The sequence below is a fragment of the Mrakia frigida genome (assembly GCF_051309035.1).
Source record: "Mrakia frigida strain ATCC 22029 unplaced genomic scaffold BDY24scaffold_5, whole genome shotgun sequence".
Classification (NCBI taxonomy): domain Eukaryota; kingdom Fungi; phylum Basidiomycota; class Tremellomycetes; order Cystofilobasidiales; family Mrakiaceae; genus Mrakia; species Mrakia frigida.
The window spans coordinates 41,313-65,440 of record NW_027481276.1 but is presented as its reverse complement, the minus strand read 5'-3'; the positions used below and the strand labels follow the sequence as shown (position 1 = coordinate 65,440).

At 54.5% G+C, this 24,128-nt stretch overlaps 9 protein-coding genes across 9 annotated transcripts; 6 read left to right on the top strand and 3 right to left on the bottom strand.

Annotated features, from left to right (window-relative positions):
- Positions 1-373: 373 nt before the first annotated feature.
- Positions 374-2,499, top strand: SUI2 (translation initiation factor eIF2 subunit alpha). The gene is made up of 5 exons (XM_076636605.1): positions 374-565; positions 742-874; positions 1,150-1,357; positions 1,556-1,907; positions 2,152-2,499. Exons 1-5 carry the CDS (start codon positions 449-451, stop codon positions 2,266-2,268), a joined length of 927 nt encoding a protein of 308 aa, XP_076499404.1. The 5' UTR covers positions 374-448; the 3' UTR covers positions 2,269-2,499.
- A 230-nt stretch (positions 2,500-2,729) lies between these two features.
- Positions 2,730-5,231, top strand: BDY24DRAFT_412454 (uncharacterized protein; the record flags this gene model as incomplete). Its single annotated transcript, XM_076643062.1, has 9 exons — positions 2,730-3,075; positions 3,183-3,220; positions 3,339-3,678; positions 3,763-3,831; positions 3,899-3,938; positions 4,026-4,072; positions 4,162-4,364; positions 4,464-4,604; positions 5,163-5,231. The coding sequence occupies 9 exons, from the start codon at positions 2,730-2,732 to the stop codon at positions 5,229-5,231; spliced, it is 1,293 nt and encodes a 430-aa protein (XP_076499403.1).
- An 848-nt stretch (positions 5,232-6,079) lies between these two features.
- BDY24DRAFT_347926 (beta-glucosidase) lies at positions 6,080-10,190 on the top strand. Its single transcript, XM_076637656.1, has 21 exons — positions 6,080-6,159; positions 6,248-6,309; positions 6,425-6,568; positions 6,639-6,677; positions 6,750-6,859; positions 6,933-7,030; positions 7,108-7,176; positions 7,248-7,310; positions 7,397-7,468; positions 7,573-7,589; positions 7,717-7,802; positions 7,900-7,972; positions 8,065-8,154; positions 8,249-8,436; positions 8,536-8,750; positions 8,820-8,904; positions 8,979-9,087; positions 9,160-9,319; positions 9,392-9,626; positions 9,701-9,792; positions 9,890-10,190. The coding sequence occupies exons 1-21, from the start codon at positions 6,092-6,094 to the stop codon at positions 9,990-9,992; spliced, it is 2,178 nt and encodes a 725-aa protein (XP_076499402.1). The 5' UTR covers positions 6,080-6,091; the 3' UTR covers positions 9,993-10,190.
- An 848-nt stretch (positions 10,191-11,038) lies between these two features.
- Positions 11,039-11,736, bottom strand: BDY24DRAFT_227489 (uncharacterized protein). Its single transcript, XM_076636604.1, has one exon. It carries the CDS (start codon positions 11,622-11,624, stop codon positions 11,169-11,171), a length of 456 nt encoding a protein of 151 aa, XP_076499401.1. The 5' UTR covers positions 11,625-11,736; the 3' UTR covers positions 11,039-11,168.
- Positions 11,737-12,002: 266 nt separating this feature from the next.
- On the top strand, positions 12,003-14,201 carry BDY24DRAFT_378906 (uncharacterized protein). The gene is made up of 3 exons (XM_076638996.1): positions 12,003-12,737; positions 12,857-13,873; positions 13,971-14,201. Exons 1-2 carry the CDS (start codon positions 12,225-12,227, stop codon positions 13,856-13,858), a joined length of 1,515 nt encoding a protein of 504 aa, XP_076499400.1. The 5' UTR covers positions 12,003-12,224; the 3' UTR covers positions 13,859-13,873; positions 13,971-14,201.
- Positions 14,202-14,440: 239 nt separating this feature from the next.
- On the top strand, positions 14,441-17,587 carry BDY24DRAFT_227460 (uncharacterized protein). Its single transcript, XM_076636603.1, has 4 exons — positions 14,441-15,082; positions 15,200-16,927; positions 17,004-17,047; positions 17,158-17,587. Exons 1-4 carry the CDS (start codon positions 14,518-14,520, stop codon positions 17,512-17,514), a joined length of 2,694 nt encoding a protein of 897 aa, XP_076499399.1. The 5' UTR covers positions 14,441-14,517; the 3' UTR covers positions 17,515-17,587.
- On the bottom strand, positions 17,525-19,340 carry BDY24DRAFT_227456 (uncharacterized protein). Its single transcript, XM_076636602.1, has 6 exons — positions 18,793-19,340; positions 18,429-18,707; positions 18,275-18,348; positions 18,038-18,202; positions 17,907-17,966; positions 17,525-17,825 (listed from the first exon to the last, which is right to left on the bottom strand). The coding sequence occupies exons 1-6, from the start codon at positions 19,194-19,196 to the stop codon at positions 17,653-17,655; spliced, it is 1,155 nt and encodes a 384-aa protein (XP_076499398.1). The 5' UTR covers positions 19,197-19,340; the 3' UTR covers positions 17,525-17,652.
- Positions 19,341-20,140: 800 nt separating this feature from the next.
- Positions 20,141-21,073, top strand: BDY24DRAFT_412450 (uncharacterized protein; the record flags this gene model as incomplete). Its single annotated transcript, XM_076643061.1, has 6 exons — positions 20,141-20,181; positions 20,266-20,467; positions 20,565-20,599; positions 20,676-20,696; positions 20,782-20,875; positions 20,951-21,073. The coding sequence occupies 6 exons, from the start codon at positions 20,141-20,143 to the stop codon at positions 21,071-21,073; spliced, it is 516 nt and encodes a 171-aa protein (XP_076499397.1).
- Positions 21,074-21,235: 162 nt separating this feature from the next.
- BDY24DRAFT_227373 (superoxide dismutase) lies at positions 21,236-23,414 on the bottom strand. The gene is made up of 13 exons (XM_076636601.1): positions 23,158-23,414; positions 22,990-23,032; positions 22,865-22,908; positions 22,741-22,785; positions 22,593-22,641; positions 22,382-22,498; positions 22,219-22,280; positions 22,043-22,106; positions 21,919-21,944; positions 21,818-21,845; positions 21,708-21,727; positions 21,565-21,621; positions 21,236-21,423 (listed from the first exon to the last, which is right to left on the bottom strand). Exons 1-13 carry the CDS (start codon positions 23,179-23,181, stop codon positions 21,409-21,411), a joined length of 594 nt encoding a protein of 197 aa, XP_076499396.1. The 5' UTR covers positions 23,182-23,414; the 3' UTR covers positions 21,236-21,408.
- Between the last annotated feature and the right edge of the window lie 714 nt (positions 23,415-24,128).

Sequence of the window (24,128 nt, the reverse complement as noted above, 5' to 3'; positions counted from 1 at the left end):
TCGCTCTGGGGAGAGAAGTGCTCCATTATGCGTGAACTTCGGTGACTGCAGATGGCGAGGTTCTATCTCAGAGGTTACAGGTGATCCGTAGAGAGGTCGCTCGGAAGGGCTGGTGGTCGTTGGAAGAGAAGAAGCAGGCGGGGAGGAGCGTCGAGCTCACATCCGAGCTCGACTCAAGGACTCGACCATCGAAGCAGAATTTTGAAGGCCAAAAATCCTATCCGACTCAGATCTCAACTTTTCTAGTCATCAAGAGTGGAAGGTTGAAGCTCGTGGAACCAGATCGCTCTTAACTAAAAAACTAAACTCTTCGAAAATCGAGGACAAGGGAGAAGGAGGAGGTCGAGCTTGACTCGCCTCTCCAACACCCACATCCCAACAACGTGAGCCTTCCCTCTCTACAGCTCCATCTCTGCATGCTCCCCCAGGTCACTGATTCTCTCTGTATATGTTGCTGTTTGTCGCTTTCCAGATGCGTTACTACGAGGAGAAGTACCCCGAGGTCGATGACCTCGTTATGGTCACCGTCAAGCAGATCGCAGAGATGGGAGCCTACGTCAAGCTGGTGAGTACCCAGACCTTCTTCAGCTTCGTCCCTATACTCTCGTGGCTATTTCAACTCTCGCGGTGTACGAGGGGTGGTGGGAGGTCTGAGCTTCAAGAGGGGAAGGGAGAAGGAGAAAGGGTCGTCCGAGCTGAGCTGACCTTCTTTCTTGTTCCCCCTTCGTTTGCGATTTGCAGTTGGAGTACGAGAACGTCGAGGGAATGATCTTGCTTTCGGAGCTGTCGCGGAGACGTATCAGGAGTATTCAAAAGCTCATCCGAGTCGGGAGGAACGAGGTCGTCGTCGTTTTGAGGGTCGACAAGGAGAAGGGTGAGTTCTAGTCTTCCTTCCTCCTTCTCTTCGTCTTCTTGAGCTTGATGGATGGATGGAGGATAGTATAATGGATCATGGGAGGCTCCTCGTAGCTTTCTTTCATCTCTCGACCCCTCGAAGGGTCGAGGGAAGCTCAGGAGGAGTTGACCTTTCGCCTTCCTTCCCTCTCCTCCCTCCTCCTTCCTTCCTCAACCCTCCTTCCTCCCCCCTCTCCTCCCTTGCCCCAACTCGACGAAGCTGACTTTGACTGCTCGTTCGTTCTCTCCTCTCAGGATACATTGATCTGTCCAAGCGACGAGTCTCGGCCGAGGACATCGAGAAGTGTGAGGAGAAGTTCGAGAAGGGAAAACTCGTCCACTCTGTCCTCACCCACGTCGCCGGAAAGATGGAGGTCGACGTCGAGCTGCTCTACTCCAAGGTCGCCTGGCCTCTGTCGAAGCGATTCGGTCACGCTTACGATGCTTTCAAGCTCAGTATCAGGTTCGTCCCTTTCCTCCGAAGTTGCTTTCGCTGAGCTCGAAACGAAACGAAGAAGCTGACCCTCCCTTCCCTTCCTTCTCCTCCTCCTCTCCCTCGTCCTCCTCACCCTCCACCTCGAACTACACCTTCCTATCTCCTCTCCTACAACACCTTCTACTCCACGCCCAAACTCAAACTCCCATCCACCCACCCCCTCAGCGAGCCCGAGAAGGTGTACGAAGGCATCGACATCGCTCCCGACCTCCTCGCCTCCCTGCAAGAGAACGTCGCCCGTCGTCTCACGCCCAAGGCCGTCAAGATCCGATCCGACATCGAGGTCAAGTGTTTCGCGTACGAAGGAATCGACGCCATCAAGGCTGCCCTCAAGGCTGGAGAGGCCGTCTCGACCGAGAACGTCCCCATAAAGATCCGACTCGTCGCGCCGCCGCTTTACGTCGTGACGACCAACTCGACGGATAAGTCGGGGGGTGTGGAGCTGATGGAGAAGGCGCTGGCGGTGATTGATGCGAAGATCACGGAGTTGGGAGGGGAGATGAGCGTGAAGATGAAGGTGCGTCGGGTTTCGTTTTCGAGCTTCGAGCGTTGGCTCTTTCTTTCGAGCTTGGGTTCTCGTTGGGTACGGGTTTGGAGGAGGGGTGTGGAAGTGGCTCGAACGAATACGTACTGATCTTTCTCTTCTCCTCCTCGTCTTCATCCAATCCTACCTCACATCTCTCCTCACTCGCCTCTTTTTCATCAACCCAACCCAACCCTCCCTCTTCACCACCCACCCTCACCATCACCCCAACCCACAGCCCAAAGCCGTCTCGGAAGCCGAGGATCTCGAGCTCGCTGCTCTCATGGCCAAGGTCGAGAGGGAGAACGCCGAGGTGTCGGGAGACGAGGACGGAACGGACGAGGAGGACCAGTAGATCTCAGAAGACAAGGAGAGGAGGGAGGAGAGGATATAGGTTCTTTTGAGGATGAAACGAAACTTGCTGAATCTTTTCGGAGAGGGAGTGGGAGAGGGCAAGGAAAGGGAAAGAGGGAGGGGAGAGACGCGATCGAGACGAGACGGGACGACGGCTCGTTGAGACGAGTGGAAGGAGGGCTGAGCCTGTTTCGAGAAAGGCGGGATCAGGTTTGAAAGAGAGAGTTTTCTACAGTCCCCGTTATCCATGATTGGGGAGTGATTCACCCAAGCCCAACCAGAACCAAAACGAAGAGAACGGGGAGGGAGTCGAGCGTGTCTCAACCTCCCTTCCCCTTGCCTCAGGCTGAAACGGGAGCCGAAGATTCTACGAAATCAGCAGCTCGTTTCTGGATCGCTTCCCTCACCAACCAACCACCATCTCAACCATCACCCAACCAACCCACTTTCAATTTTTTTTCGATGCGACTCGCTCCCCTCCTCCTCCGGTCCCCTCTCCTGCCGTTTTCAGCCCTCCTCTCTTCGCTTTTCACGCTCTCCTTCCTCTGCTTCCCCTCAACCGACGTCAACTCGTTCTTACCCTCTGCGGACCCTACCTCGTTCGATGCCATCCCGGTTCTGAAGGCGTTCTCTTCGTCTTCTCGTCTCGAAGCGTCCGACTCGGAGCAGATCATCCTCGACGGAGCCAGTTGGCGAGCTCAACTCGAACAAGAAGACGAGCATGGAATAGGGGAATCTAGGACGTTGGGGTTCGATAGGATTGTTACGTTGAGTCTTCCGGGAAACGAGGGGACTAGGGGGTTGCATAGTGAGTGCTGAAGAGGGAATATTTGAGAGAGGGAGGGAGGGAGGGAGGAGGAGGGAGGTTGAGCTCGAGCTGATTCTGTTTGGTGTCTCTCTCTCGTTCGTTGCCAGTGGGCATCCTTTCGGAAGCTTTGGAGCTGGATATAGATGTGAGTAACCTGAATCTTTATTCATCTTTGTCTCATCTTAATCTAAGATTTTCGTTTCGAGAAGCCGTTGGTCGTTGCGTTCAAAAGCTCACATCCTCTCTCTCCTCCCTCCTTGCAGTTCCTCCCCTCCACCCCTTCCTCCTCGCCCATCGTCACCTGGATCGCCGAACGCGTTCTCTCCGACTTTCTCTTCCGCTCTTCTTCCTCCTCCTCCTCAACCGGAACTCCCACCCCTCCCTACCTCTTCGAAACCCCCTCCCCGCTCTACGAAAACACTCCCTGGCCGCTCTACCTCGAAACCTACGACCCTACCACCGAACCCGAACGTTTTGTCCTCACTGGAGAGCATGGCGACGAGGAGGAGATTTGGAAGAGGTTGGTGAAGGAGGTGGGGAAGCAAGGCGAGCTGGATGAGTTTACGGTCGGGGGGTTGAAGGGAATGATTGCTTGTTGGCATGGTGAGTCGAGAGAGTGAAGGACTGTTTGTTTTCTTTTCTTTGTGATTAAGCTGATCTTGCTTTTGTTGTGTGTTCTTTTCGAAGCCCACATCCGAGCGTTGCTCTGGATCGAACGGACGGAGGGAGTGGGGTCGGCGCTGATTCTCGAGGATGGTGAGTTTTTCACTTCTTCTCGGCATTTTCGAGCTGAACTGACTCTTCTCTATCTATTCTTCTCCAGATATCGATATGGAATGGGACGTGAAACGACTTTGGGGAGGGTGAGCTCGAGGTTTCGCGTTTTTTTTTCGACGCGTCGTCGTCGCCCTCTTCAAACTGACGTTCTTCTTCTCCTTCCCTCTCTCCAGAATGTCGATGCAGCTCCCCCAAAACTGGGATATCATCTACTTTGGTTGTTCGTCGTTCCCTTCTTCCACTCTCTTCTCCCTCGTTCACACAACTCACGCGTCTCCCCTCTCCTCCCCTCTTCTTCGTCTTCTACAGACGTCTGGTCCCAAGAGAACCCACCCTCGGGCGAAGCTCCCATCGCCATCCGACGCTCCTCGGGCCCCTTGGGTGGAATGGCCTACGCCGTTTCCAAAGCCGGCGCGTCCCAGATCCTCCAGCAGCTTCGTCAAGGAAGCGTCTACTCGGAAGGGGAACTCGCTGGCGTTGGGCCGTTTGGTCAGCCTTGGGATAACGCTATGGTGAGCAGGCGAAAAACTGGACTCCAACCTTTCCTTGATCGCTTCGAGCTAACCTTCCTCCCTCTTCTTCTTGTTCGAATCGACTCGGAACGTCCCCAGCGCGCCCTCATCTCCATGTCCTTCCTCTCCTCCTACTCCGTCTCTCCTCCCCTCGTCGTCCACCCAGGCCTGTTCTCCTCCAACATCGGCGTAGGAGGATCCAACTGGAACGGGACGTTGATGGACTCGACGGTGCAGAGGGTTTGCAGGCGATACGGGGTGAAGGGAGAGACGACGGGAGGGTGTTTCGAGGGGTGGAAGGGGTGGGTGGAGAGTGAGGAGGGAGGGAGGGTTGGAAGGAGGGCTTGATGGGGAAGAGGGGTGTGTATTTTTATGTACTGTACCTGTTTGTGGTTGCGGGGTGGGAAGCGCGAGAGAGAGAGAGAGAGAGAGGGAGGTTTGGACGCGACGACGACCGCGACTGAGCTCTCCTTTCTCTTGGGCTCAAGAAAAATCCAAGGAGTCGGGGAAGAAGAAACCGGAAGTTCCGCTCCTCCTCTCACAGCAGCGGCAGGAGTCGGCGAGCGGCTTCGACGCGTCCGTTCGCCTTCGTCTCCTCGCTCTCCCCTTTGCTCGAACTTCTGAGGAACGCTCGTTCCCTTTCATCGGCCCGACCTTCACTGTTTTGCGCCTCTGGTTTCAATCAACGTTTGTGTATACAGCTCTGTCTCAGCTTCTTAGATCAGATCTCAGATCATCGAACCTTGAGAGAACAACGAAGCTCGACCCGTTGTTGTTGTTTTCTTTTCTTTCTTCTAGGAGGCCTGGGACTTCCAAGAAGACGACGAGCAGTCTCAAGAGAGGAGCAAGCAGTCTCGCCTCTCCTAGGGAACTTCGAAACTCGCAGGGGAAGGGAGGGAGGGCCAGGGACGTCGGGGGAACAGAGGGCGAAGTCCGTCGAGAGGAAGAGGTCAAGGAACCCTCGCAGATCAGCCCTCCCCCGCCGACCTCTCGTCCTCTCTTTTCTCCCTCTACGAAATCTTCAGCTACTCAAGCTCCGCCATAAAGAAGTGGAGGAAAATATCGTAGATCCGTCGTCACGAGCAACGAAAAGGAGGAGGGAGGGAAGGAAAGTCCAAGCTCACCACTTCGCCGCCGACCCTTTGCTCCCTTTCATCAAACAAGCCCTTCCCCTCCCTCCTCTCACCAACTCCTCCTCTCCGACGACCCCTGCGCGCTTGCCTTCCCTTCTCCGCACGCGGCAGGGCTGAAATGCTGAGCAAACACCCCTCGTGGGCTGATGAAAAAAAGGGTTGAAAAGACGTCCTTCGCTCTCTCCCCTTCCTTCCCAACAGCATCTCCCTTCTCTCCCTCCCCTCCCCTCCTTCTCAACCCTCCAAAGCAATGCTCCCCATTGTCGTGGTAGCTCTTGCTGCCGCTGCTTCCTCGGTTTCCGCTTCCCCAATCAGCGTCAACTCTACCGACTCGATCTTCGAGCCAGTGCCGATCGCAGAGACCATCGTTCATGAATTGGCCTCTCGAGCTGAGGATTGGAGCTACTCGCCTCCTTTCTACCCTACGCCTGAGGCTGGAGCGTCGGATGTTCCTGCGACGGATGCGTTGGACTGGTCCGCTGCTGTTAAGAAGGTGAGTGAGAAAGACGAGGGCGACGCAGATGAAGAGCGAAGGGCTGATTCTTCCCTCTTCCCTTGAATCTTCGTTTTCTTTCTTCTTTACAGGCCAAGGCGATGGTCAAGAACTGGACTTTGGAGGAGAAGAGTGCTATTGTCATTGGAGACAGCTGGAGTCCTCCTGGGTGAGTTTGCTCGTCAGATGAACAGGAGAGGAGAGAGCGGAAACGACGAACGTTTTGGACTGAACTCGCTTTCTTCTTCCTCTTCCAGTCTCTGCATCGGAAACGTCAACCCCATCCCTTCAGTCGGCTTCCCTGGACTCTGCCTCCAGGGTAAGTCTCGTCATCGATTCACCTTCGCCGCTGTTTCTTCTTCTTCTCCCTTCCCGTCGTCCTCTTGGTTGCTGACGTTGCTCTCTCTATATTCCACGCCCTTTCTCTTGGATAGATGCTCCTGTCGGAGTCCGAGTTGCGGATCTCGTTTCTGCCTTCCCTGCTGGAGTCACCATCGCTTCGACGTTCGACAGGAACCTCGCTCGACTTCGAGGAGAAGCTCTCGGGGCTGAGTTTCTCGGAAAGGGAATCAACATCGGTGAGTACCACTGTACCGAGACGAAGTATCGATCTGAAGTTTGCTCACCTGCTACGTTCTGATCCTTCAGCTCTCGGACCTGGAATGAACTTGGCTCGAAACGCTGAGGGTGAGCCGTCTCTCTTCTCCTCTGACTTCGACGAAGAGCTGAGCTGATTGAGTTCGTTTCTGCTCTTTTCAGGTGGTCGAAACTGGGAGGGATTTGGAGCTGATCCTTACCTCGCTGGAGAGGTCGCCTACGAGACTATCCGAGGAATGCAGACCCTCAACAAGGACGGACAGGGAGTTCAGGTACGCGTCTTTCCGCTCTTTTTCCCTCTCCACGTCCTTTTACTCACTTCAGCGTCTACCTTCTCGCTCTTAGGCTGTCGCCAAGCACTACATCGCCAACGACGAGGAGCACTTGCGAGCTGAGTCGAGCTCCAACCTCGATGACCGAACTCTTCACGAGCTTCATCTCCAGTCCGTCCTCCTTCGTCTTTCCCCTGGGACTCGCCTCGAGTGCTTACTGACTCCTTCTTCTTCTTTCCTCCCTTCAGCCCTTTCCTCAAGAGTGTTCAGGCTGGTGTTGCCAACGTCATGACCGGATACAACCTCGTCAACAACTCGTGCGTCGAATCTTTCGAGTCTAGCCGAAGTCGTGCTGACTTCCCACCCCACTCTTCCTCTCCTCACGTAGCTGGGCCGCTCAGAACTCGAAGCTCAACAACGACATCCTCAAGGGAGAGCTTGGATTCCAAGGGTGAGAACATTGAGTGAAGGAGGCAGCTCGAAAAACAAGTGCTGACTCTCGCGGTTTCGCTCCTTCGTCGCTTCTTGGATCCTCAGTACCATCATGTCGGATTGGGCTGGAGCCAGGTCGGGAGTCGCTTCTATCCTCGGTGGACTCGACATGAACATGTGAGAACAAAGCTAGACGAACACGCTGCTCTTGATCGCGTCGCATTGCTGATTCTCCCCTTCTCCCTTCCTTTTCGTCTCTCTTTGTTTCGCTCGTCAATCAGGCCCGGAGTTATCGATTGTGAGTATTCGGCCCTTCTTCTTCACTTATTCTGTCGAAGCGAGAGACACGGGACGACTCGACGCGTCGAGTTCAGCTTCTCTTTATCGAACTGACCTCCCTTCCTTTCTCCGCCTCTTCTCCGTAGGGCTTCACTTCGACGGAACATCTTACTTCGGAGGAAACCTCACTGCTGCGGTCAACAACGGAAGTGTTCCTCTTTCCAGGGTCACTGTGAGTTTGAGAGACGCTGTGAAGGAGACGCGTTCGTGACTTTCCCGATCTCGTTCTATACTGACTCCGCTTGTTCTGCCTTTCGACCTCATCGTAGGACATGGCTACTCGAGTTCTCGCATCTTGGTTCCTGCTCGGACAGGACAAGAACTTCCCCGCTACCAACTTCAGTGAGCTCTCGCTTCCCGCTTCCCTTCCTCCCGCTCCGTCGTGTTTTTGATCTCGAGACTGACTCGACGCGTCTTTCTTTACCCTTTATTAGACGGATGGAACTTGACCGACCCTGCTACCAACTCTCACGTCAACGTCCAGGGCGATCACTACAAGCTCATTCGACAAATCGCTGCCTCCGGTGAGTTCGACCTCTCCGTCTTTTCTTTCCTCGCTTTCTCGCTCTATCTACGAAAGGAGCTCGGGCTCAGTATTCGACTCTTTTCTTTACACAGGAACCGTCCTCTTGAAGAACGTCAACAACGCTCTTCCTCTTCAGAAGCCCAAGTCTCTCGCCATCATCGGGGACGATGCCTTCCCGGATCCCAACGGACTCAACTTCTACCAGTACCGAGGAGGCAACAACGGAACTCTCGCTGTTGGATGGGGATCCGGAGCCAATGACTTCCCTTACCTCGTTGGCGTGAGTTGCTTCGACCCCTTTCGCTCGAGAAGTGGAAACGAACACGATCTGATCACTTCGCCTTCTCCCTCTTCTTCTACCTTCTCCCTCTCTTTCCAGCCCTTCTCCGCCATCGTCTCCAAAGTCAAGCCTTACGGAACTTCGGTCAAGTCGTCTCGAGACAACTACGACCTCACCCTCGCTGCCTCGCTCGCCAAAGGACAGGAAGCAGCGCTCGTCTTCGTCAACTCGGATGGGGGAGAGACCGTCAGCGTTGTTGAGGGAGTCGAGGGAGACAGGAACGACCTCTTGCTTTGGCATGGAGGAGATGAGCTGTGAGTAGTGCTCATCCTCTCTCGCTCGTTGGAGATCGTCGAACTGATCTCAACTCTTCTGCGTTCCAGCATTCTCGCCGTCGCCGCTGTCAACAAGAAGACGATCGTCGTAGTTCACTCTGTCGGGCCCGTCGACATGGCTGCTTGGATCGACGTGAGTAGAAGATTCATTGGAAGGGAAAATCGGACGCGTCGAAGATAGTACTGATCCTTGTTTGCTCTTCCCAGCACCCCAACGTCGTCGCCGTCGTCTGGGCTAACCTCCCCGGACAGGAGAGCGGAAACTCTTGCACTGATGTATTGTTCGGAGACTACAACCCTTCTGGAAGACTTCCTTGTGAGCTCTTCCCTTCTCTTCGATCCAACCGCCTCGCAACTGATCGTTCTCTCCCGACTCCTCTTTTCGCAGACACCATCGCCAAGAACGACGAAGACTACCTCCATGCGACTCCCATCACCGATCTCGTCCCCAACCCGCAAGTCAACTACGACGAGAAGCTGAACATCGACTATCGGGCGTACTTGACGAACAACAAGACTCCTCGATTCGCTTTCGGTTTCGGACTCTCGTGAGTTTTCGCTCTTCCCTCGTGGTTTCGAGATCTCAGCGCTGATCACTCTCCCACTCCCCTCTTCTTCAGCTACACCACCTTCAGCTACTCGTCTCTCAAGATCAAGGAGTCCAAGCTCTCCTCTGCTCAAACCACTGAGCTCAGCAACTACTTGTCTCGAAAGAGCGCCGTCGGATCATCCTTGCTTCCCTCCCTTCACGCTACGAAGTGGTCCGTCTCCATCAAGGTCAAGAACACTGGAAAGCGAACTGGAGAAGATGTTCCTCAACTCTATCTCGTCTACCCAGCCGACTCCGGAGAACCTGTGAAGCTCTTCCCTCTTCGTCTTTCTCGAGCGACCTTGTTCTGATCGACTCGACTACTCTCGTTATCAAACAGCCCCGTGTTCTTCGAGGATTCGAGAAGGTCAAGCTTCAGTCTGGTCACTCGACCACCGTCACTTTCAACCTCTCAACCTACGATCTCTCGATGTGAGTTTGACGCGTCGAGTTTCACGCGTCTTTTCATTCCCTCTCGGCTCTCGATTCAATCGCTGACGCTTTCCTCCGTGCTTTGCTTCTATTACAGCTGGGACGTCGTCAAACAGAAATGGACTGTTCCTACAGGATCGTTCACGGTCCTCATCGCCACCGACGCGTTGGCGTCTCCTTCTCTCGAGGGAAAAATCTAAGTCGGTTTATCTACGTCAGGATGCTCTTTTACCCTATTAACTTACTTCCCCAAATTCAAGCCGTTTCCTTATTCTGCTTGCCTCGTCAGAAGGAGTGCAGGAAGAGAGATGTTCGAAGTCCGAGCTCGACGCTGGCAATCCTGTTCGCCTTTTCCTCCGAGGTCCATTCCTTCGTCTTTTGGTTCTTCTGCACTCATGGCCTAGAGCTGGAGCACGAACAGTTTTCGAGACTTCAGCTTCCGAACACATGGCAAAAGGAAGAGAAAAGGCGTCGAGCCAGGGCGAGCTCTTCTGATCGAGCTCACCCTCCAACTCCTTCCTTCCCTTTCCGCCTCCCCTCCCCTCCCCTCCCCTCCCGCACAAACGAAGAATTTCCTTCGAGCTCTCCAACCCGAAAGCACGACGGCTTTGCTCCTTGCTTGTCCTTCTGCCCAAACCTGGATCTCCGAAGACTGGCTCGAAACCTTTCGTCTTCACCAATCGACCTTCCGCCTTCGACCTTCCGCCTTCCTTCCTCCCGTCCATCGACAGCTTCAGCTTCCCCTATGTCTACTTATGCAACCTCCCACCACTTAACATCAGCATCAGACGTCTTTGAAAGTCCATCCTCATCCTTTCTTGGAACCTGAGGAAGAGACGATCCCTCGTCTTTCTTCAAGTCTTCCGCTTTCCTCCCGCCTTTGAATTCGACTCTTCACCTCGTCCTCCTCCTCTCCGATCCATCCTTACCGTTCGATCTTTGACTCAGCTGTCTTCGAAACTGGATCCAGGCGGTCATCGATCAGCTTTTGTTTCCATCGGCACGTCGTAGCTTGCGTTCGAAAAGAAGAAACGCTGATCCTCCTTCCTCCTTCGTCGAGCTCGAGAACCTGACCTTCTTCGGCCACTGTCTTTCTGCACTGCTCCTCTCCACACATGTCATCTCAAATGATATCTGCAGTTCTCTTCTCTCTCACCTCAACCTCCTTCGCTCTCAAAGGCTTCGCTTCTTCCTTGGCCCCAGTCCCCTCACACGACCCGTCCCTCCTCCTTCTTCCCTCCCTCGGGCGTGGCGTCCATCAGGAAAGGCCAGACCGATCTCGTCGATGAACGATGCGATCACTGCCTGCTTTTGCCTTGGAACACTGAAAGGAATCGGAAATATCGGTTGAGTTCAGCGCTGTAGAGTCCTAATGATTACGGAAGGACGGTCTGTTTGTTCCTTCCTTCCTCGCGTCCTTTTCGTTTCATTCGCCACGCCCAAGTCGACATGATTGACTCTAAGCGTTGGGCTCGGATTTCTCGCTTTCCTCTCGATCCATGGGCTGTCATCAGCTTCGCCGAGTAGAGAGACGAAGAGCATGGTCTCTCAGCACGACGCGTTCGAGAGCGACCAAGGGAGCGGATTCCCCCTTCTCGGCTGTTTCTCCTCGGACTTATTGGACGATGAAAGGGGGGAAGCGGTGGGCCGTACTTAGATGCTACCAAGAGGAGGAAAGGAATGGATTCCTTCCAAGTGAGTTCCAATCTTTCGCTCTCTGACCGTCGAGTCGTCTTCTCGTGCTGCCTTTCTCTCTCTCTCTCTCTCTCTCTCTCTCTCTCTCCCTCTCTCTCTCTCTCTAGCTGGCTGAGTCCTTCGTCCTCCCACGGCATTCTCACTACTACTCGAGAATTGCTTTCAGCCTGCTCGTGTCGTCCCCGATCCTAAGTCTTTTCTCGAACCTCAATTCGGCCACTACCTGTTTGGTTTTCACTACTTCGGTTCCACGCCCTCATTCTTCCTCCCTTCTTCTTCGCCTCCCGAAGAACTGAGTGTTTGTTTTTAGGTGATCGTCGTTCTAGTCCAGTCATCTCAGTAGCACTGTCTCGGCACGACAGGCAAGAGTAAGTTTGTTCCTCTCTAGCATCGCTCATTCTTAAACCTCCCAAGTAGTTCTGCGTCTTTCTCTCTCTTCTTTTTGCTCCTTCTCCGCCTTCGTCGTAGGATTAGGCAGCTTTATTTCCGAGGGCGAGGCTTAAGGTACCGGGAGCGGGATATCTAATGGGCTTAAGGTTCGCACCTTTTTTTGCATTGATCGGAGTGGTCTCAAGAAGGTCGGCGTCTCGACCTCAAACAACATCCAGGGCGACTCGACAAGTTTGGCTGTTGGCCAACCCTAGAAGATCATTCAAAAATGCTGCAGCCAAGTGGTCTCTTCCACTCTAACCACCACCTTCTTTCCCTTCCTTTCCTTCCTACTCGAACGTCCTCTTATGTTCGCGGCAGAGAATCAACAAAGGGCGCGCCTCGTCGCTGCTCGACCAACCTTCACCTCCTTCATCCCCCCCTCCCCCTCCTCGTCCTTCCCCTCCTTCCCCTTCTCGTCATCAACAAGATCTCAGCCACTTGGCTCCTCCTCCTCCTCCCAATCCGACTCAAGCAGCAGCAGGACTGGATCAGCAGGGGACGACTTCGGCGGATTCTTCAGCACCTTCGAACTTCAATCGGCGGACCACCTCCCTCCTCCATCATCCAACCACCTCCCTCCTCCGTCTCCCTCTTTCCCTCCCTCCGTACCACTCTCATCTCTACCGGTACCTTCACCTCTAATCCCTCATTCCTTCGACGCTTCTCCTCCTCTCGGTTTCGGAGGAGGATGGGCCTCGGAAAATCCTTTCGCCTCGGAGGTCGCTTCGAAACCAGAGAAGGGGATTCAGGTCAGGAACTCGACCCCAGAGGTTGGATTCACCCTCTTCAAAGCCTCCGAGGAGATCAGAACGTCCCAGGTAAGCAATCGTCCCCGTTTAATTAGTTGGCCTCGGCTCTGTCTCCTACTCGTTCGAGGGGGGTCTCATCTCTTCCACCTGCCTGCCGAAGCTGATAATGTTTATTTATTCATTTACAGGCGTGCCAGGCTTGCCGAGCTAGGAAATCGAAGGTGAGTCAAACTGCCTGCCTCGTTTCTGGGGGAGAAGGAAGGGAAGACGACACCCTCGACGCGTCCACCCCAGTTTCGGTCCCAAGGGCTTCGCTGATCCGTTTGCTGTCTTTGTTCTCTTTATTTCTTCTTTCTTCTGCTTCTCAGTGCGACGGAAAGGCCTCTTGCATTCGCTGTGAGAAGAAGGGAATACCCTGCATCTACGGATCCAAGGTCGTTCGCGTCGCTGGAAAACCCGCCGAAAACTCTCGATCCTCCACCACCGCCGCTCTCCTCTCCTGCTACACCACCCAGGCCTTCGTCGATCAGAAACCGGTTCTCTCCTCGTCGGAATCCCTATCAAAGTCGGAGCGAGGAACTCAACGGCGCCACGCTCAACCCTCAACTCATCCCTACCCTTCGACGCTGCGACGCGCGCCTCTCGGATCACCCCTCCCTTCTCCCCCCATCCAAAACCCCTCCCACTCTAACCCACCGTTATTCGGATTCCCCACCTCCTCCTACGACCACTCCTCCCGATCTCTTCCTCCTCCTCAGCACAATCTCCCTTCCCACACCCCCCCTCCTCCTCCTCCTCGAAGTCCTATCCAACCATACCCGCCACCCTCCCGATCCTTCGACAACTACGTCGCAGAGCCCACCAAAGATACCTTCTCATCCTTCGACCACATCCCTACGTCCTACGAACACCATACCTACAATCACCATCCCTCGCACTCGAACGTCGGTCTCGGACTCAACGCCTCTTATCCTCCGTCGAAATATCACGACAACCCTCCTCCTCAACCCTTCCTCCAGCCCAACCCAATGTACAGCGCTCTCCCTAGAGCCTGGTCGTCGTCGTCGAACCTAGGGCACCATCCTCATCCGGTTCCTTTCCTCGGATCGAACGGAGGGTACGAGTTCGTGACATCCGTTCAAAGGTCTTGGGGAGATCAGACGTGGGAGGAGTTCAGGTTTTCTGGGTGACGTGAAGCTTTGCAGGTGAGTTTGGTTCGGTGTGAAGGAAGAGGAGAAGAAGAGAAAGACCGAGAAACTAACGCGACGCGTCTTCCTTTTCTTCTTTCTTCCCTCGTCCCAGAATCACCAACGCTTTGGACCCACCCCTTCTTTTGCCAGTATTTACCGTAGTCGCTTGCCTCCTTCATCGCTGCCTCCTTTCTTTTGTACGTTCTGCTGTTTCGTAGCTCTGCCGTCCATCTTCGTTTTCTCTTTCGCGTTGTATCTACATCTCTCGTTTCGCATACCCTGGTTCTGTCTCAAAAAGCACACTTTGTAGTTTTCTATCATTATGTATTGTCGTCAGCTGGAGTGGAAAAGCTCGATCGGAAGGAAGAGAGAGAGGAAAGAGAGAAGGACGAGGCTTCGTCGTGCATCTCTCGCGACGGCTTCGACTTCGTTCCCTCACCCGGACGCAGATTTTCGGGAAGAATTTATGTGAAGATCTCGATGAGCCGATCACCTTGGTTCTCTTTGCGATCTTCAGACTCTCAACCTTAGGAAATTTTTGATCGATGACGTCGGAGAAGGGAGGGAGGTGCGAGCTTTCCGAGTTGCGGTCCTTCCTTCCTCCTCGTTGGTTTCTTTAACAGCCATCTCTTCTGCCTACAACTCTTCTCTCACGCCTCATGGCGTTCCCTCAACCTTCCAACCTCACGAATCCCAACACTGCTCCTCTTCCCACTCCTCCTCCTCGACCAGAACGAAACCGACGTGGACTTCGAGCCGACACAACAGCTCCTTCCTACCGATCCAACGTCTCGACCTTCCATGGTCAGGTCACTCTTCTCCCACCTCCCAACATGGTCAGAGTCAGACAAGGGAGGTCCAGTCCTTGCTCCACGGATCTTACGAGTGCTTCAAGCTCAAGATCAGTCCTGGAAGTCGTCGACGAGGCAGCTTCGACCACTGGATCTCAACAGCCCACGAGGAGGAGGAAGAAGAGGCAGCAAGGAGGAGGAGGAGATGGTGTCGATGGAAGGGAGGACATAGTGCTGAAGCCTCTCCAGACTGCTTCGGAAGCTATCAGGGAGAGGTATAGGAGGAGCGAAGCAGCGATGAGAGCTCCTCCTCCCCCGACTCCTCCTCCAGCTCCCTCGTCGTCGTCGACAGCTCATGTACGGAGAGCCAGAGCTCGAGTCGGTATGAATCTCGATCGAGGAGCTAGCATGCGAAGGAGGAATGTACAGGAAGGTGAGTTGTAGCTCTGCGTCGCTCCAGTCTTTGCTGGGAAGAGAGGGGAGAGGGAGGGAAGGAAGAACAGAGGAGCTGATCGAAGTTCGACGACCGTCACTCGATCCTTTTCTTCAGATGTCGTCGCACCTGCTCCCTCCGAAGAGGACTCGGATGTCACTCCATCACTACCACCTCCGTCGTATATACAGTCGCATCTGTCCCCTCTCGTCTTAGGAAGCAGGACCTCAGCCGGATCTTCAACCTCCAACCCGCTCGATCCGTCTCCTCCCTATCCGACCTCCTCCAACTCCCTCCAGCGTCGTCCACCCACTCCAACCCAAGTTCCATCACAACCTCCTCCCAACAGCTCGCCTATCCCATCTTCACCTCCTCCCTCCTACCTCCTCCCACTCGTCGGAGAGCCTCCTCCAGCCGAGGAGCCAAGGCCTCTCGCCCAATCGCCAACGACCGAGGTTCCGCACGTTGTCGAACCGCTCTCCTTGTCTCGTAGGATTTGGGACGAGATGGTCAGAGAAGGGATTGGGTTTGAGGAGAGGATCAAGAGGATGAGAGCTTGGGAGAACGCTGGCGAGTCGGAGGAGGAGGAAGAGTCAAGCGAGGAAGCTGTTCTCGAACCGGCAATCCGAACCACCATTCCTTCCCTTCCCACTCCTTCAACTCCTCCACGACCCATATCAGCTCCTCCTACCTCCTCGCCTCCTCGAAGACCTACGACCGAGCGCGTCCCTTCGCTCCCGTCGTTCAGCTGGACATCAGAACCACCTCTCTCCCTGGACATCCCCACCCTCACCATCGTCCCCGAACGCTCAGCATCACCACCTCCCTCTCTTCCCTCGCTTCCTCATCGACCACTATTTTCGACACACTACGATCCTCTCGAACACCTCCTCGCAACTTCCTCTTCTACTCCCCGCATCACTCCCTCCTCTTCCAGCGGACCCACCTTCCTCGACGCGTCAACTTCATCTCCGAATCTCAATCTCACTCCTCCAACCCCCATCGCCACGAGACCAGCATCCCAACCTTGGTCAAGGAGAACATCATTCGAGCAACGGATCCGAAGTCCTCTCTCTGAGGAGACCTCGTCGCACTTCAACCAGGACGTCGAGACGCGTCCGTCTCCGTCTCGCTCCTCGTCGCCAGGAGAGGCACCACCCCTTCCTCCTCGACCACCAGCCAACCCTCCTCCTGCTATTCTCCTCCGTCTCAGTCGTCGGAGAAGACCACCACCCCCACCTCCTCGACCTTCCTCGGTCCAAACAATCCCAGAAGGAATCGACACCAACGACGACTCTCAAACCTCCCTCCCTCCCTCGTCATGGGATCCATCTTATCCTTTCTCAACAAGACGATCTCCCACACCTCCTCCCTCTCTTCCTCATCCACACGCGCTCGCATCGGTACCACCTTCACGTCGTCCACCAGCACCACCGCCTCCACCTTTCCCTCCCCGACCTTCTCTCAACGGAACCTCCTCCCTTTCCTCTCCGCACCTGCAACTCCCTCGACGGATCTCAGCGGTCTCGGTATCATCCTCCTCAATCTCGGAGTATCCCTCAGGACTTCAAACGCCGACTAGGCCAGGCAGTTCGACGGGGGCAGGGAGGCAGAGTTGGAATGGAACGGAGTCGGATCCGCGGAGGGAAGGAGACGCTCACGAAGGAGGAGGAGGGGGAGAGGCTCGACCTGCTTGGGCGGCGAGACCTCTGCCTCCTGTTCCTCCGAGCTCGAACGTGGTAGCTCGAGAAGAGGAGACGCTGGAATCACTCCGAGGAGAGTCGGTTGGACAGGAGGAAGCGACTCCCGAGCTGCAGCCTCAGCCGTTCGAGATCACCGATCTGGGTGAGTCCAGGATTCCATCTCCTCTCTCATTGTTCTAAAAATGAGTTTCGATCCTGACTCTGGTTCTTTTTCGCAGATCTGCTCGTGAGCCAACTCGATCAAAACGCAAATCAGTTTGAGGTTCGTCGCGTTTCCTCTCTCTCCTTCCCTCCTCGTACCCTTCGGCTTCCCCAGTCCGATCGTAAAACTAACGTCGCCTCTCTTTTTGTTAACTCTTCCGGTTCGGACAGGCCGCCCAAGCTCTAGAAACCTTCCTCTCCTCCACCGTCCCTCCTCACCTCACACCTCACGAACTCTCCCTCCTCCCCCACCACCCCATCGTCGAGCTCTCCCGTCGTACAACCAAAGCAGGCAAGACGAAGATCAAACTCTCCTGGGACGACCGTCGGGTCGATCGGTGCTCGTTCGGATGCTTGAGCGTCTTCAAAGCTGGAGAGATCGCGGTCGGATTGGTTCCGGGCTGTGGGCATCTGGGGCACGAGGAGTGTGCGAAGCGGTGGTTTGAAGGGAGTAGGAGCTGTCCGGTGTGTAGAGAAGAGATCGGAGTGCTGGAAGGAGGAGGAGGGGAGGTGGGGAGACTGATTTGAAGGGGAAGGAGACGCGACGGATCTGCGCTCGTCTTCGTTTAACGGTTTTGCTTCATCTTATGCTTTGTTTTTGTTGCGCTGTAGCGGTAACTTATGAAATTTATTACGATATTTTACTCCGCGAAGAACGAAAGTCTGCTAATCTAGAGGAAGACCCGTTCGAGTTCGCCAGTCCACCTCTCCCTTCCCTCTCTCGTCGTACCAGCGTCTCCGAGACTCATCTTCAGCCTTGACGTCTCGCACTATGTTATTGAAGAGGTGCAGCACTCCTTCCTCGTGCTCGATAAGATCGTCGTGATCTCGATTTGGGACTGGAACAAGAAAGAGAGTCAGAACGAAGACGAGGGCGAGTCGGGTCGAGAGGAGAAAGAGAGAAAGGTAAGGATGCTCACGAGAGTGACGAGTAAACGCGATCTGGGAAGGATGAGAAGAAAACAGTTTGTCGAGTTGATCTGAGAAGCAAGCAAAATGAATCAGTGAGAGATCAGGGGAGACTGATGCCGTCGAACGCGTCTCGACTCACCTCTCGCTCCTTCCCTCACGAGATCGTCCTTCTCTCCCCACCAGATCTCGATTGAGAGCGTCGAATGTGACTGTTGAAGACGATCAACGAGCGCTGATGTCGTTCGAGAGTACCAATCCGCTCCTGAATCGACGCCTCTCCGACCGAGGCAGAGCAGGAACTCCTCTGTGGAGAAGCAAAAAGACGCCATGATCAGCTCGGAATGATGCAGGAAGAGAGCGAGCGAGGAACACTCACCAACCATCGCTTCAGGCATCCCTTCTTCGAGCTTAGCCTTCCACAGCAAAGGGAAGAACTCCGGAGGGAAGTAGCTGGGTGGGAACGGTGAGAGAAACAGACTCATCAGCTTCAATTCTTCACCACAAGCAAAGCGAACCCGTCAAGGACTCACTCTTCGAGAATCTTACCATCCCCGGCCTCGCTCTTCTTCTTCAGACCAGGAGAGAACTTGTCCAGCATAGCCGTCGAGAAGTCGAGACTCGGCACTCCCCATCGAATCGAGAGGAGGGAAAGCTTTGACGAGTAATGTAGGGACGAGGAGGAGAGGATGGAAGGCTTTTGTTGATTCGAAGGAAGGAGGGTACCAAGGGGATAGTGCATAGAGTCGAGGGTTGGTAGGTGAGAAGAGGTGAGAGTGATGAAGGAGGAGATGAAGGGCGTAGCTGGTGAGCTCGACGGCGGAGCCAAGCGAGGAGGAGGAAGTGATGAGCTCAGGCGATTTAGAAAGAGAGAGAAACATGGAAAGCAAGACTCACTAGATCCCAGCACTGATAGAGATCAACCCACAACTTCCCAGCTCTACATTCTCTCGCTCCAGCACCGACTCCATCATCAAACAAGAAACCCGAATCCTCTCCTTTGGGTCGAGCTCAACATCCGTCCCTCCTCGAGCTGTTCCTCCCGTCCCTGGCCTATCTATAGTGATGATACGAATCCCCATCTCCTGGGCCAGGGGATGCCATATGATTGGAAGCAACCTCGAGTTCCCGGAAGGGCCACAGAGGAGAGCGGGAGGACCGTGGAGGTCACCAACAACCGAGTAGGTGATGGGCAGCTTGGTTCGAGGGCAGCTGGCGATCCTTTGATGAAATTGACGAGAGGAGAGGAAGGCTGCAGGGCAGTCGAAGGGAGAGGGAGTGGAAGGAGGGGAGGAAGGCATGGTGGTGATGAGGGAGGGAGGAGAGAGTTGCGGTTCAAGGGAAGCGAGCTCGAAGCGATCCCCTCTGCCTCTCCCTCCCCTCGCCCTCGCTTCTACCCTGCGACCCCACTTTCTACAACCCAGAAAGGGAATGATACAGCCTCTATTTCAAGTGCCGTAGAGAATGGCATCACGAAAATGTCGTTGAAGGATTCTCTGCGCGCTCCTGCGTGTGTCTGGCTCGCTCTCGTTTTTTGTCTTTTTCGCCTCTTTTCTTCAACCCGTTCCCCCTGAATCGAAGGTTGATCGTTCATCTTCCTTCTTCTGCCATATCTAATATGATGTTTCCGAGGACGGTCTGTTTCCTCAGAGAACCGTGCGTGCGTCGGGTTTTACCTTTTTTGAACTTTTTGCGACGCGTCGAGTTCCGTCTTTTGTTTCCTCTACCCTTATCGCTCTCTCTATGCACAAGACTCATCTTCTCAAGTTCCGGTCAGTCATGCGACACCCGAGTTGCCGGCCCACAGCTCACACAATGCTCGAGACCTGTTACCTCCCTCTCTCTCTCTTTTCCTGTTTCGTCGACGCGTCTTCTTCCTCTCCCCGTTCGATCTCCCTCCCCTCTCCGTCTTTGACCTCCCTCCTCCGTCCTCGGCCCTCGGACCATCACGGGACCGAGGAGGGAAGAAGATTCGGAGGAGGACTCGATTCGGAGGACGTTTTGTTTTCAGACAGGCGTCACCCGCGTCGACCGAAATTCACATCTCTCCACTGAACCACTTCCTCCTCCTCACACAGAGGTAAAACTTGCTCAGGCGAGCGTTCCCTTCTCTTCCTCTCTTTCCAGTCTCCCACGAGTCCCACTCACTCAAAGCTTTCCTGTTTTCTCGTCCCTCAGCCAGCTTGGAAAAACAAGTCAAGCCTCCGAGCGCCGACTCTCCCCCTCCCTCCGTGCGACCTCAACCATGATCACCTTCAACTCCCCCCTCAACCGCTCTCATCTCCCGTTCGTCTCTCTCTCTCATCATCTCTTCTCCTCAACCTACCCATCGCAGCTCGAGCTCACTCAAACCTCTCGCTTTCCTGCTAGCCTCCTCTTCGCCCTCCTCCTCCCTCTTTCAGCCCTCTCCTTGGGATTCTCCGCAGATCTCGTCCACCAAGGACGAATCTACGGATACGCTTCCCAAACGGTTCAGGACACGCTCACGTATGCGCTGTTCTCCTCGTGCTTTGGAGTTGCGCTCGGGTTGGCGTTTTTTGCGACGGTTTTCGCAGGAGGAGGAGGTCACTCGGTGAGCTCGAGCTCTTCGCGCGGGATGTTCGAGACTGATCGCTCTGAATTGGACAGACGGAGGGCTGATGATCTCTTCGTTTTTTGTTGGTTCATAGAGTCGAGTCGCTCAGGTTCTAAACCATCCCTTCCTGTGAATCTAGTAGTCCCTGAGAGTCCCCTCTGTTTGTGAAAGCCAGAACTGATTTCATCTCGCCTCTGCGTCGCAGCTCGTTCCTCAGCTTTCTCTTGTTCGTCTCCCTCCCCCTTGCCCTGTCTTTCCCTCTCCCTTAACAAATCTCTCGTAGGCTGATTCTTCGTTTTCGTCTCGCCCAGCTGGCTCATCAACTTCATCACCCTCCGAATGCTCTTCTCCTCCGGCATCCTCGAATGCGACGTCTCGGGAGGAGGGTTGTCGAGTTGTCGAGAGGTTCGTCTTTCCTACGCCCGTTCCGCTACCGACGATCCCGTCGGGCTAATCAGCATGCTTTCCTCTTCTTCTTAGATCCAAGTCGTCGAACTCGTCGCAGCTCTCAACGTCCTGGTCTCGCTGGGGATTCTCGTCGCGTCGACGCTGGATCGGTCGACGAGCAGAGGAGGGGAGAGGGGTGCGTATAGTCAGGTTTAGCTGACGGGGAATGTATTTATGGGTAGAATCTGCGAGAGAAGGCAAGAGCAAGGCGTCGAAAATACCCACCACACGAGGCTTTGGAGCTGCGAACGACGCGTCGAGAACTCGCCGAGAAAAGAACGCTGAGATCCGCAACGCTTCCCTCTTCGTTTCCGGGTTTGTTCTTCCTCCCTCTATCTGTCTCCCTCCCTCTCTCTGCTACGCTGCGAAGCTCGGTGCTTGCTCGAACTGCAGCTCAGCTCTCTCTCCCTCTCCCCGTTCATCCTCTCCCTCCTCTCCTCTCCTGCAAGCTCGCTCGAGATTTCAAAGTCATTTCAGATCGACTCTCTCAACTAAAGCTTCGCTTTCTGTTAACCGCAGATGCAAGTGATAAGCTCCTTGACCTTTAAGCCTTTCCAGCGACGGCCTGATCCCAAACCAAGCAAAGGAAAGAGTCAGCTCACCTTCGAAGGCGGTCCTGTCGAGGAGGAGTCGGCGGAGACACTCACCTCGAATCGCTTCTGAGCCTCAGCCCAGTTGTTGACGTTCCAGTAGGCGGCCAGGTACTAAACGAGCGAGGAGAGAGGGAAGGGAAGAGGGTGAGCACGAGGAGATGGGTTGGGGACGAGGGGAGGAGCGAAAGGGGACGTACATCGGGCTTGACGTTCTTGTCTGTTGAGATGCGAGAGAGAGAGGAAATAGAGTGTGAGTGAGGAGGTTCGAGAGGGGAGAATGAGGAAGAGAGGAGCGAAGGGGACGAACACTGAAGGTAGAAGGCGTGCTCCCAGATCTGTTCGAGTTTCGAAGGAAAGGGTCGAGGTCAGTACGCCGACGCAACAACGAGACAGGTCGATGTGACTCACATCAACACCGATGATAGGGGTGAGGGCTGAACGAAACAAAAGAAAGAAAGGAGGAAGATCAGCTCTCTTTCGTTTCGACTTCGGTTGGACCCGAGCTCAACAAGGAGACGAAAGAAGAACGCACTGAGGAGAGGGTCCTGGTTGGGAGTGGTAGCGATCTCGAGCTTCTTGGAGGTGGTGTTGTATCCCTGGTAGCAAGGAGAGTAAAGGTCGGACGGTTCGAGCCGAATTTCGGTCAGCACATGGCGTCACTTCTTCGAGCGGAGAGGGAGAGATGGAGGAAGAGGAAGGGGAACGAACGAGCCATCCCCATCCAGATCCCTGGACGGCGAGAGTAGCGGTGTTGAAAGCCTTCTTGAAAGCTGTAGAGCAGGAGAGAAGAGGAGCGAGAGGGAGTCAGCAAAGGAAAAAGAGGGGAGACACCGAGCGTAAGGGAAAGATGGAAAGCGGAGTGAAGACTGACCCTCAACGTCTCCGAAATCCCTCTCGATGGCGGACTTGAGGGAACCCTCCGAGAGCTTGGCGTCGGGAGAGGAAGCGGGAGCCATGTTCTTCCAGAAGAGGGAGTGGTTGATGTGTCCTGGAAGGGTAAGAGAGGGAAGGAGGGACGACGGAGAGGTCAGCTTACGGAGCAAGGCGATGGATTGAAAACGAGAGACAAAGGAAGGACTGACCTCCTCCGTTGAACTTGAGGGCGGACTGGAGAGAGATCTGAGCCTTGATCTGGAGAAAGTGAATAGAAAAAGAAAAGAAAGGGAAGGGAGTCAGGATGGGAGAGGACTCCGTTCAGGACGGAGGGAAGGAGAGGGAGAAGGGACGAACGTCGGTGGTCTGAGCGTAAGCCTGAGTGGCGGCGTTGAGGTTGGTCTGTAGAAGAGAGGGAGGTGGATAATATAAGCAGGAGGGAGAAGAAAGAGCAAGGGAGAGAGGGAGGGATTGAACGAACGACGTAAGTCTGATGGTGCTTGGTGTGGTGAAGAGTCATGATCTCTGAAAGAACGAGAAAGAGAAGAAAGAAATCAGCAAAGACGTCTCCTAGTAGAGAGCGAAGGAGACGATTCTCTCACTCACCCTTGGAGATGTAAGGCTCCAGAGCATCGTACGCGTAGGGAAGCTGAGAGGAAGAGAGATCAAGGAAGGGAAGGAGGGAAGGAGAAGGGAGATGGAAATAGAGGTCAGCTTTTCCGACTCTTTTCGACCTTTTTCGATAACACACAGCGATGGGAGGGTAAGACTTACGTCAGGGAGAGTGTAGGGAGCCATTGTAGAGGAAGAAGGAAAGAAAGAAGAAGAAGGGAAGGGAAGGGAGATGGTGGAAGGTGGAGGGGAGAGGCGAGTCGACGAATCAACGAGGTCGAAAGAAGCATATTCAGACTCCGCGTTTCCGAAGCAAAAATCTTCACTTTCAAACCTTCAAAAATAAGCTTGACCGTCTCGTCGGTTGCTCGTAAAAAAGAAAGCCAGCCCAAAACAAGCAGCTCTCCGACACGACCGGTCGGACTGTCGGACGGAGATGCGTCGAGCTTCGAGCTCGCACTCCCCTCCCTTCCCTCCCTCCTTCTTCCCCCGTTCACTCTCCTCCCTCCATTCTTCTTATCCTTTACCTTCCTCCTCTTCACAGCCGAGCCTAAACCTTTCTCTTTTTTTCAGCACTCAATATCTCGCTGATAAATCTGCATCCGCCCTCCCTCTTTCCCACGCTGTCAAACTCCTCCTGCGCTGATGACTTTCCGTTCTCCTCTCGTCATTCTTTCTCTTTCCCACACCCATGTCCTCTTCCCTTTCAAGCTTTATAATCACGACCTCCCTCTCACTTCTACCTTCCCCGATCGGGTTCGAGTCGTCCCAAGCCCTGGTGCTATGGGACTCTGGTGCTTTACAAGCTGATCATGTCTTTTGAGCTCAACCTCCTCCTTCGACGAGACGATGTTTTGACTCTTCACCACCACCACCACTCCCTTCGCTCTCAGCTCGACGTTATGTGCTTCAACGAAAACAACAAATACGCTTGGCCTCACTCCCAACAACATCAGTCCTCGTCTTCGAGCTCGGCGACTTGGAAACTCCTCGAGGAGGAGGAAGGTCGACCGCCTGCCCTCGCTCTCGCTCTGGAGGAGGACATCTTCGCTTCTTTCGATTTTGGAGGTTTGGGTGCTATGTTCGAAGAAGCAGAGGGGGGTGAGTTGGGTTTGTCTGAGGAAGGAGGAGGA

Excerpts from the sequence above, each read along its gene's own strand:
- SUI2 (XM_076636605.1), top strand. The coding sequence starts at position 449 with ATGTTGCTGTTTGTCGCTTTCCAGATGCGTTACTACGAGGAGAAGTAC. Across the intron at positions 1,358-1,555 it reads GCTTTCAAGCTCAGTATCAG|CGAGCCCGAGAAGGTGTACG; the intron begins GTTCGTCCCTTT and ends CCACCCCCTCAG. Across the intron at positions 1,908-2,151 it reads AGATGAGCGTGAAGATGAAG|CCCAAAGCCGTCTCGGAAGC; the intron begins GTGCGTCGGGTT and ends CCCAACCCACAG.
- BDY24DRAFT_347926 (XM_076637656.1), top strand. The coding sequence starts at position 6,092 with ATGGTCAAGAACTGGACTTTGGAGGAGAAGAGTGCTATTGTCATTGGA. Across the intron at positions 7,031-7,107 it reads CTTCACGAGCTTCATCTCCA|CCCTTTCCTCAAGAGTGTTC; the intron begins GTCCGTCCTCCT and ends TCCTCCCTTCAG. Across the intron at positions 7,973-8,064 it reads CTTCCCCGCTACCAACTTCA|ACGGATGGAACTTGACCGAC; the intron begins GTGAGCTCTCGC and ends ACCCTTTATTAG.
- BDY24DRAFT_227489 (XM_076636604.1), bottom strand. The coding sequence starts at position 11,624 with ATGCCGTGGGAGGACGAAGGACTCAGCCAGCTAGAGAGAGAGAGAGAG.
- BDY24DRAFT_378906 (XM_076638996.1), top strand. The coding sequence starts at position 12,225 with ATGTTCGCGGCAGAGAATCAACAAAGGGCGCGCCTCGTCGCTGCTCGA. Across the intron at positions 12,738-12,856 it reads AGGAGATCAGAACGTCCCAG|GCGTGCCAGGCTTGCCGAGC; the intron begins GTAAGCAATCGT and ends ATTCATTTACAG.
- BDY24DRAFT_227460 (XM_076636603.1), top strand. The coding sequence starts at position 14,518 with ATGGCGTTCCCTCAACCTTCCAACCTCACGAATCCCAACACTGCTCCT. Across the intron at positions 16,928-17,003 it reads GTTCGAGATCACCGATCTGG|ATCTGCTCGTGAGCCAACTC; the intron begins GTGAGTCCAGGA and ends TCTTTTTCGCAG. Across the intron at positions 17,048-17,157 it reads AAAACGCAAATCAGTTTGAG|GCCGCCCAAGCTCTAGAAAC; the intron begins GTTCGTCGCGTT and ends CGGTTCGGACAG.
- BDY24DRAFT_227456 (XM_076636602.1), bottom strand. The coding sequence starts at position 19,196 with ATGCCTTCCTCCCCTCCTTCCACTCCCTCTCCCTTCGACTGCCCTGCA. Across the intron at positions 18,203-18,274 it reads GATGCCTGAAGCGATGGTTG|AGGAGTTCCTGCTCTGCCTC; the intron begins GTGAGTGTTCCT and ends GCTTCTCCACAG. Across the intron at positions 17,967-18,037 it reads CGTGAGGGAAGGAGCGAGAG|ATCAACTCGACAAACTGTTT; the intron begins GTGAGTCGAGAC and ends CTTGCTTCTCAG.
- BDY24DRAFT_227373 (XM_076636601.1), bottom strand. The coding sequence starts at position 23,181 with ATGGCTCCCTACACTCTCCCTGAC. Across the intron at positions 22,499-22,592 it reads CCTCAAGTTCAACGGAGGAG|GACACATCAACCACTCCCTC; the intron begins GTCAGTCCTTCC and ends TTACCCTTCCAG. Across the intron at positions 21,622-21,707 it reads ACAAGAACGTCAAGCCCGAT|TACCTGGCCGCCTACTGGAA; the intron begins GTACGTCCCCTT and ends TCGCTCGTTTAG.